This window comes from Vidua macroura, chromosome 7 (genome assembly GCF_024509145.1).
Source record: "Vidua macroura isolate BioBank_ID:100142 chromosome 7, ASM2450914v1, whole genome shotgun sequence".
Taxonomy (NCBI): Eukaryota; Metazoa; Chordata; class Aves; order Passeriformes; family Viduidae; genus Vidua; species Vidua macroura.
This window is the reverse complement of record NC_071577.1, coordinates 23759803-23769288: the sequence shown is the minus strand read 5'-3', so window position 1 is coordinate 23769288 and position 9486 is coordinate 23759803. Positions and strand designations below refer to the sequence as shown.

At 37.0% G+C, this 9486-nt stretch overlaps 1 protein-coding gene across 3 annotated transcripts in view; it reads right to left on the bottom strand.

Annotated features, from left to right (window-relative positions):
- Positions 1-1604: 1604 nt before the first annotated feature.
- Positions 1605-9486, bottom strand: part of FAP (fibroblast activation protein alpha) — a 37822-nt gene continuing 29940 nt past the window's right edge. For all 3 annotated transcript variants that reach the window (XM_053982852.1, XM_053982851.1, XM_053982853.1), the window contains 5 exons: positions 8652-8751; positions 5671-5735; positions 3607-3679; positions 3279-3352; positions 1605-1937 (listed from right to left, as the gene is read on the bottom strand). In XM_053982852.1, the coding sequence (XP_053838827.1) occupies positions 1836-1937; positions 3279-3352; positions 3607-3679; positions 5671-5735; positions 8652-8751 (414 nt within the window). In that variant the 3' untranslated portion in view covers positions 1605-1835. The remainder of the gene's footprint in view (positions 1938-3278; positions 3353-3606; positions 3680-5670; positions 5736-8651; positions 8752-9486) is intronic.

Sequence of the window (9486 nt, the reverse complement as noted above, 5' to 3'; positions counted from 1 at the left end):
TAGAATAAATAAAATAAAGGTGCAGAAGTTAAAGTGACCTTAATGTATTGATATTTATGTGAGATTGATACCATGCTTTTTTGGAAATTACTTAGGTTCTCATTGACATATTCAGGTATCTTAAACTTATAAGCATCTCAGATAAGAGCTTAATTTTTCTCTCTTTCACCACAACATTACAATTATTTCCATGGTGTTGTATCAATATAAGAAATTGAGAGTTAAATCTCATTATTTCAACTGAATTGTATTCCTTATTTGTAAGACAACCATATTTCTGAGAGTACTGTTGTGTGCAGCAAATGCACATAGGACCATATAATCAACATCTAATTAGGCCCACTTCATGTTATATTTGCTTAATTTTAACTTTCTTACAGCTATAATTTTTTCCTTTAGCCATTATGGCAGTTGAATTTTAATTACATTACCAACAAAAAGCTCATTAACATCACGTAATTGGCAGTGTTTCCAAAAAAACCTGAACTAATTGAGTATTTTCTGAAGAGTTCCCATCAAAGTATAATTTAACCATTACAAACAGCTTGGCAACTACATTTGCATAAAGATGTATCTAAGGAATGTTCTCATGTGTGGAAAATCAGATTTGATATTGCCATTAACAAACGAAGGAAGCTGTTACATAGCAAATCACTTCCACATTTTAATTATTTTGGCCAGACCCCATGTTTTTGTCAAGAAAGTCAAATGAAACCCCTTGCTTTTCCACAAAGAAGCAGCAACTGGTCTCTCACTGAGAGTTCTGAAGCAGCTTGCTTTGTAACAAAGCAAGACAATCTGTTTTAGGTTATTTTGCACTCTCAACAGCTAATAGCAGAGGTTGGGTCAGAAAGACCATGGTTCTTATGCAGAAGACTAATTCAGAATTTTTTAAACACATGACCAAGGAATTGTTTAATCTACAATGGATCTCTTGCCAATTATCTTGTTAATATTCTTATATTATGACAGGACTGATTTAATTACTAATGAAAAGAATACAAGTATTGCAATCATTATTAGCTTCCATCATTTTTAAAGACTTCCTAAAATAGTTGCACTAGAAACAAAGCAAAGAAAGCACAATCCTTTGATCCTTCCCCTCTAGTATGGGATGAATGACACTGAGATCAATTTGAATGCTGAGGTGATGATTAGAAATTAAAAACAGGTCAATATGGCTCACATTCTTTGAATACAGGTGAAAAACCCACTGATATATGATAGTTATCATAAGTGTCCTGCTTTCATGCTTAAACATGAGCACTAAAAGTTTTGCAGAATCAAGGTTTCAAATAAGAGTTGAATAAAATATGAACACATTCAATACTCTCAATGAGTACCCAAACTTCAGTGTTAAATATTGTGTGTTCCTATCTCTTCTTGGATTCTTTACAAAAAGTTGGAAATAAATTTTGAGAAACTGGTTCTTGGATGCTAATTAGGTATTTGCACTGCTTCCTTTGCCCCTTCCCATTTTACAGTTCTAGTTAACAAATGCAATCATATTAATCTGACAGTGTGCATTTGCAATGAACAACCTTTCTTGGACTGCAGAATATAATTTAAGCAAGTTTAAGCAAGTCAGCAATAGATGCACAAGACGCTTTACAGTCTGATTTTATTTTTTCTGTCAAACAGGTATCAAATGTGTCAAAACATTTGTTACCATAACTTTTGCTAATATACAATATCAAAAGTGGATGTAAACATCAAGTTTAAAATGTCAAAGTTCCTGTGATCAATTCACCTGAACACTATACAACTTGGGTACTGCTGTCTTCTCATTCTCCCAAAGATGTCTCAGATGCCTTAGCATGCTCTGAGTATCCTAGTTATTCTGACAAAGAAAAACATTGTTTGAGGAAGTGGGTCATATGTGTGTAGAGATGTTTGCTGGAAAGGCCTGGAATTCCATGGTTCTGATCAGTATACCACTGAAAGAAAAAGCAAAACCAAAACATAAACCCCTTATATTTTCAATTCTGCAAGAGTTAAACAATACAAAAAATGTATTTTATTGTTACACATAAGAAAGTGGATGGCTCAAGAAAGACTAGGAGCCTGATAATTGTTTTTCATCAGTTCCTAATATATTCTTATTCTTGCTGAAAAAAAAGGTTTCTAAACCTTCTGTTACTTAAGAGTAAGCATTACTGCCTCAGTACTTACAGGCCAGTTGTTTCAAGTCAGGCAAAAGAGCCTTAAGATGCTGTTAGGGATGAAATTCCCTTGACCTGCTGCATGGCCTGGGTAATATGGGTAAGAGTCTTGCTTAGGAATAAGTACTGAGCTCTAAGCAACAAAATTTCAGCTAAATGTTGTTTGAGTTCTATTCAAAACATCCTGCATTACAGCAGAGCCATGAAACTTGTGAGTGACAATCTGGAAATAAAACACACATATGAATTATGCTAACGCAGAAATATCTGCCATTCCCCTCAACCAGAATGACTACATCTGCATACAGTATTCCAGATACTTAAGATACAACCCAGATTTGCTAAAGATCAGCAAAGGAGGCAGAAAATGTGTAATACATAAAAGGGCCTATTAACCCCTGTTATCCCTTTTTGGGGAGTTCATGGCCCTGTGAAACCAGACTCGGGCAGAAGATCAGTATGTTTGATAGCAAGCACACTTTGGTTATTAGCCCTGAGAGAAATGATTTGGAAGCAGAGGTTAGCATATACATCAGATCTACATTTCCCCTGTTTAGTTCTCCTTTATATCCTGCAACCTCTTGCCTATGTGTTTCTCTTTCTGTCTGTGCCTGCTATCCCATGCAAGTTCTTCAGAGAACTTTTTTTTGCTGATTCTGAATATATATTTGGATATCTTACACCCTTTTTGTTTCTTTCATTTCTTGCCTGTTGTGGGCAAGTCCAATTCAAGATTGAATCTATCACAACTAGTGACAATTCAGCCCCAGAACTCAGCTCTTTCACCTTCCTCTTTTAGCTGGAATCAAAAACATATATAAGGAGGCTGAATTCTTATTCTTCCTGGCTCATTTTAAAAGCCTCCAAGTTTTTCTTGACAAGAGGAAAATCCTGCTAGCATGCAAAGGGCAAGGGAAAAAAAAAAAAAGAGCAGACAAATCATTTGGGGAAGAAATTGAGAAATTGTTTATGAAGAATAACAAATGCACTAGCAATTGCCAAATTTTGAAGCATGTTCAGTTGAACAGGGTAGTTAAAAACACTGCCAAATGTCAGATAAGCTTATTGATAAAGTTAAGAACCACTTTTCAAAATGAAAAATAGTCTATTATTTACCATTGCCTGGAAATCCACCTGTGCATTAACCAAAGCTTTTGCAATTTGTGCTGAGTTCTGAAAATGTACATTATCTAAAAAGAAAAAAAAAAAAAGATTGTTGAAACGTGTTAATACCACAAAGCATAAAGTTAGAGTGCATTTAGCTGTGTCCACTAATTATCAAGTGATACAGTTGACACTACTAAGAATGAGTAAGCATCTTATGATAGGTCATATGGAAATCTACCAAAGATCTAAGACCTGACCCAATCAAAAATAGATGCTTAATGTTTTTCAAACAAAGTGATTCTGGCTCTGTGTTTGTTCTGCCATTTGCAAACCTCACCATCTGCTGTTCCATGGATGAGAAGATACTCTACATTTTGGAAATTCTTTGCTCTTGCCATCACAGTTGAATTCTGTTGAGAGGAAAAAAGAACAGTTCAGCAACTTCAATTTAAACTACTTATTCATAGTGCTGAAAGGCTTTCATTACCTAGTAGAAAAACAATCACACAGTTGAACTGACATGACAGCAGTGACTTCACATCAATCTGAGATTACAATAGAAACCATGGCTGTATATGTATGTGTGTGTGTGTGTCTATCTATCTATCTATCTATCTATCTATCTATCTATCTATCTATCTATCTATCTCAGAGGGATCTGAACAACTTAAATCAAAGACCCAAAGCTAGTTGTCTGAGGTTCAACAAGGCGAAGTGCCATGTCCTGCTCTTGGGTCACAACCAACCCTATTCAGCACTAGGGGCCATGTGGAAGGGTGCCTGGAAAGCTCTCTCTGGTAGAAAAGGACCTGTGGGAATTGGTTGAAAACAGCTGAACATGAGCCGGTGCATCCCCCAGGTGGCCAAGACAGCCAGAGCCATTCTGGCCTGTACCAAAAGTAGTGTGGCTAGCAGGACCAGAGAAGTGATCACCTCCCTTACTGGGCACTGGTGAGGCCACACCTCGAATCCTGTGCTCAGTTTTGGGCCCAAGAAGGACAGAGGTGCTGGAGTGTATCCTGAGAAGGGCAACGAAGCTGGTGAGGGTTTGAAGAGTGAGTCCTCTGAGGAATGGCTGAGGGTGTTCAGCCTGGAGAAGAGGAGGCTCAGGAGGGACCTTAACATTCTCCATGACTCCTTGAAGATATGTTTTGGCCAGCTGGGGCTTGGCCTCTTGTCCCAGGCAACAATCAACCAGACAAGAGGATGGCCTCAAATTACGCCAGAGGAGGTTTAGACTGGATATGAGGAAAATTTTCTTCATGGAAGGGGTTATCAGACATTGGAACAGGCCTGACAATCACTCAGGGCAGTGATTGAGTCACCATATGGGAAGGTATTTAAAAGACATGTAGATGTGGCACTTGGGGGACATGGTTTAGTGATGCACTTGGCAGTGTAAGGTTAATGGCTGGACCTGATGATCTCAGAAGTCTTTGACAAACTAAATTATTCTGTGCATCTGTGATCTGTGACTTTGGCTTCAGGACATGAATACCTATAAATAAATACTGTTTTTTTCTTACATCATTTGCATGTGTTCTGAAAAGCACCAGCAGAAGAAAAAATATTAATCTGCACCATATTGATGAGATCTGTCCATAGAAGGTCCCTGTGCAAGCTTGGCTTGCAGCAGGTTGTTTTTTGTGCTGTCACAAATGTCTACACTATCAGGAACAGATTTGATATTTAGTGTCTTTTCTAAGGGCCAATTCATACAAAGAACACCACTAGTCATGTCATTCCCAGAATGCTCTAGTTCCTGACTACCCAGACAGCTCCACCAGGGCTGTTTGGTATTGAGCATTTCTGTTCTTCAGGTTAGGATGGAAATACGTACTGAGAATACAGTCCAAATCTTTAACAGGAGTGTTTCCACTAAGTTCTTTGGATGCTAATCCAGGCCTCTCTGTATCCGGAGCTGGTGTGTGTGCTGCTAAGGAAACCACAGACTTCCTACCAATGTGAAGAAAAGAATGGCAACCTGTACTGGGTAGGGAAAGCTGCTCTGATCATTTAGTGTCCTTATGATCTTATTATCAGAGAGCAAAATTTGGATGAAGCAGTTTGCATATCTCAGCTAACAGTACCAACTAAAACCTTATTAAGATCAACATTTTAATCCCTCTCACTTCAGTTCTTTTCTAGGCTAATGGTTTGCACTGGCAGAACAGTCTGACTTGTCCAAGTAAGAGAATAAGGACTTCCATTTAGCATTTTTGGGATTTATAAATACAAACCTACAATTCATTATGGAGATAAGAGTTTCATGGCAGTAGCTTTGCTACAAAAGGACTGTACCATGAGAGCTGGTGGGCCACTTTCTTTCTTCACAGTTCCACTCATCCATAGAAGTGTGATTCAAATTTAAGGCAGATTGGCACAGAAACAGAATTCTCACCTTATAGTGCTCAAGATTATCGGACTTTATAGGAAGACCCATAAATCGTTCTGTGTAGATCGATGCTGAAATTAAAGAAGAAAAAAGCTATAGATAAAGAAAGTGCAGCTATTTTGTGGCTTCAGGGACACATAGGAAATTAAATGATGTTTAATTGTGTCATAACACACCAAATTTACACATATTTTAAAATCAGCTATGAATGCTAATTATTTACTGTTCTCCAAACCATCTTTGCAGAAATAGTGGTTTTATACTTATCTAGGTTTTGGGGATAAAGGTAATTAATTGATACAGCTTTATGCTGTTGGGTTGAGCTCCAGAAGCCAGTTGAATAAGGCAATGAGCCAATAAAGGTGCATGGTGGAAAGATGACACAGACTAATTCTGTTACTGTAAAAAGAGGAGTTGAGGATTGTATGTGTATTAACAGTAAATATGGATATGCATGTTGTCATTTTCCTATTGAATGTAAATATGCAACAACTAGAGGGAGCAGGAAAGGATGCAGACATGAACTGAAAAAGTGGCCCATTGTTTTGCAGGTCTCTGTTCAATTCCTTTTTCTAACTACAACAAAGACTGGTAACAGATTTGACAAAATAAATGTGAATAACTAAACAGTATCCATCACCAAGAAATCAGTTGAAACATCTCTCTTTGAGCTGCCTTGGTATTTGTACTTTAACTAGGAGCTGTTATGAAAATTTATGGAAAACTGACACAGCAGCTGCCACTACCAGAAGATGACTTTCTTTATGACCTTGCCTTGAAAGAGGAACTGACACATATTGAGCAGTCAAGCTGCAGTATTACAAGGACTTTATTTATTTAAGGAAGTCAAAGCTTTCTGACAAAGAAGAGCTGTCATCTTTCCCTCTCAAAAGACAGGTGATGGCCACTGTAATCATTAAAGAATTGGGATTGTCTATCTTGTCCAGTTTGATACACTGTATTAGAAAAAAGATGTTAAAACATAGAAATTATAATCCTCCCAGGATTATACTCTTGTTTCCATCGTTTATTATGTATCATTTACATGTACTACCTCTGAGAGCTAAAGACGTGTACTATGTCTCCCAGATAAGCCAAGCAAGGCTTCTGAAGATAATTTGTAATATAAGTACCAAAAAAATTTAAGTAGTCTATCTTTTATAAAAATTCTTTATCATTTCATGAAAACAGAAAATGTGCAATATTTGTTGTCAACACAGTGTCAAACAACCATATTGGGCTTAAGTTTTCAATAAAATAGACTCTTTCTGAATGGCTGACATTTCTACAGTATTCTGAGCCAATTTTTCCACCCTCTTCTACCAGTATAGCTACAACAAGTCCACAGAGGTCAGCAGAATTGCATTATAATGACTAAGTGGAAGATTCAGCTTGTCAATTATTGAGGAAGGAAAAGCAGATGAATTTAAATAAATTTTAATTAAACAGTCACAGATATAATACTTTTAACTATACATTGTCCCTGAATGGAATCTTCCTTTACATCTTATAACTGTTCAGCTCTGACTCAAAATGGAGGGGGGTGGGACAGCTTCTGACAAAAGATTATGGTCCAGAATCTCATCTGTGCCTTTAAAAGAGGGTTGGAGCTCTAGGTGCCAGTACATCCTGTGACATACTGATACTACTCAGAAACTCAAGGATGTAACATCCTGTAGTTTTGCCCCCAACACAGTTCACCCTAATGTTAATCTGTTTGCCAAAACTTATGACTCATTTCCTTTTGTTTCCTTCCTTCCTTAGTGGAGGTACATTTGCCTGTTTGGATTTTATAGTGTGCTTTCAGCAAGATTCTTTAATTGCCACCTGAAATTCAGCTGATGTAGAGATTGTAATGGTGCAGGTCTAATCTGCTTGAACTTAAAAACTTCATTTGAATTGTGATGCTGGGACAAATTTTTATAACCCATCTTTTATTAAGGGACTCTTGCGAAAGCAGTGCTTTATGCCTGCATTCTGGAAATAATTTTGTGATCATGAGTAAAAATGTCTTTAAAAAATCTTGATGCCAGTGAAAACACGAAGACTATGCTTCCTGTGTCATACAAATATTTTCCCCTTTGTTTGCAAAACACCATAAATACAAGGAATGTCTGTGCTAGCAGTCAGGGAAGGAATCTTTCCCATTTAACCAAAAATTTTTCTCATAACCAAGACTTCTTAGAAAACGACCATATGCTAAGTAAATGTGTTCAAAGTGCTACATTTTACTCATTGAAAATATTCATGACATGATTTTTTTTTTTACACTAAGGTTCCTTAACACCATGCCAAAAGCTTAACAGGTCGGCAAGTATGACTATGTGCCTGCTTTATTCACACAGGAAGGCCTTGGGAATATACACCCAGTGCTGTTTCCTCTCAACAGTTTGGAGCCTAATTCCATAAACATAAATAAGAATATGTATTGTAACACAACAATATAGGTGTGGCTGAGAAACATTTAGAGGGAAAAGTATTTAATTAAAAAATTATGATATTGAACACAATAGTTCTTTTCTTTTTCCACTGCTTTTTGCAAACAACTTTGCAGTCATCAGAAATACTGATTCCTGACACAGGTCATCTGTGGTTTCAGAAGTCGAAATGTACTATGATTCTGTTGCTGGCAGATAAATCAGTTCAGCTGTTTCTGAATTCAGTGATAATGCTTTAATAGGACTTTAAGGCAGATCACTCTTTAACAGCAGTTTATTGAGAGGGCTTTATGCACTTACTGTTATAGAAGTGCATATGGAATTACCCAGACATACTTTCTTTGTGACAAAATCAGTTCCAAACTGCCAGTTGCACTCAGTTATTTTCAGCAAGAAAAACATTAAATTTAAGGTCTTAAAAGTTTTAAATCTAGGTAATTTGAATGTCTTTATGTTTCAAATTGCCAGTCTCTGCAATGATTTAATTTAAGAAGTCATTAAATGCTACATCTTGCTTTCCAAGTCAGTATTTATGACAAGTTTCCATACCGTAATATTCCCAGCTGGAAACAGGAGCCACAGCCACTCCGCATTTAAATACTCCACTGCCAGATCCAAGTGCCAGAGAAGTTACATAGCCACCATAGGACTAGGAGGAAATCACAGACAGTTTAAAATTACTGGTGAAGTATCATTCTGTTTTCTGAGTCAAACTCATATAAACTAATTCCAAATTAACTAATTTGCTTTGCACACATGGAGGACAACGTAACAAAAGGTTGAGAGTTTTTTGAAATTAATTTATTGATATCAAATCGATCTGATGTAATTTCTTGTCAGAGAGATTAGACAAATCTATCAAATAATTTCTTCTTTTGCTGCTTTTTCAAAGTTTATCACTGCTTTCATTACCACTTACAGTCACAGAGAAATTGAATTTCATAGCGTCCTTCACGGCAATCTAATGCAACCTATAGCTCAAAACAGGGCTAACTTCAGATGGAAATGATACTGATTGCAGTCTCATCCATAGTACCCATCCTCTCCAGCTGCTTCAACAGTGATCAGTGTTTTCATTTTTTTTTTTCCTAAAACCAAACAGAAACTTTCCTTCTAGCAGCTTGTTTTCAGTGCCTCTCATCCTTTCAAGGTGCACCTCCAAGAAGAGTTAGAGGTTTTTCCCCCTCCCTTAACAAACTACCTAGGTTTTGCTAAAGATTAGCCTATTGAACTCAGTCATAGTACTAATATACCCATCTAGTTCAGGAGCAATTCCTCCCTATTGCCTGCCACTGTCCCAGTATTTTCTGGCCTGATTCTTCAAACGGGGACCCAGAAAGGAAGAATAAGTTCACAGCCATAAGAAGGGCAAAGCAGTAAGTAA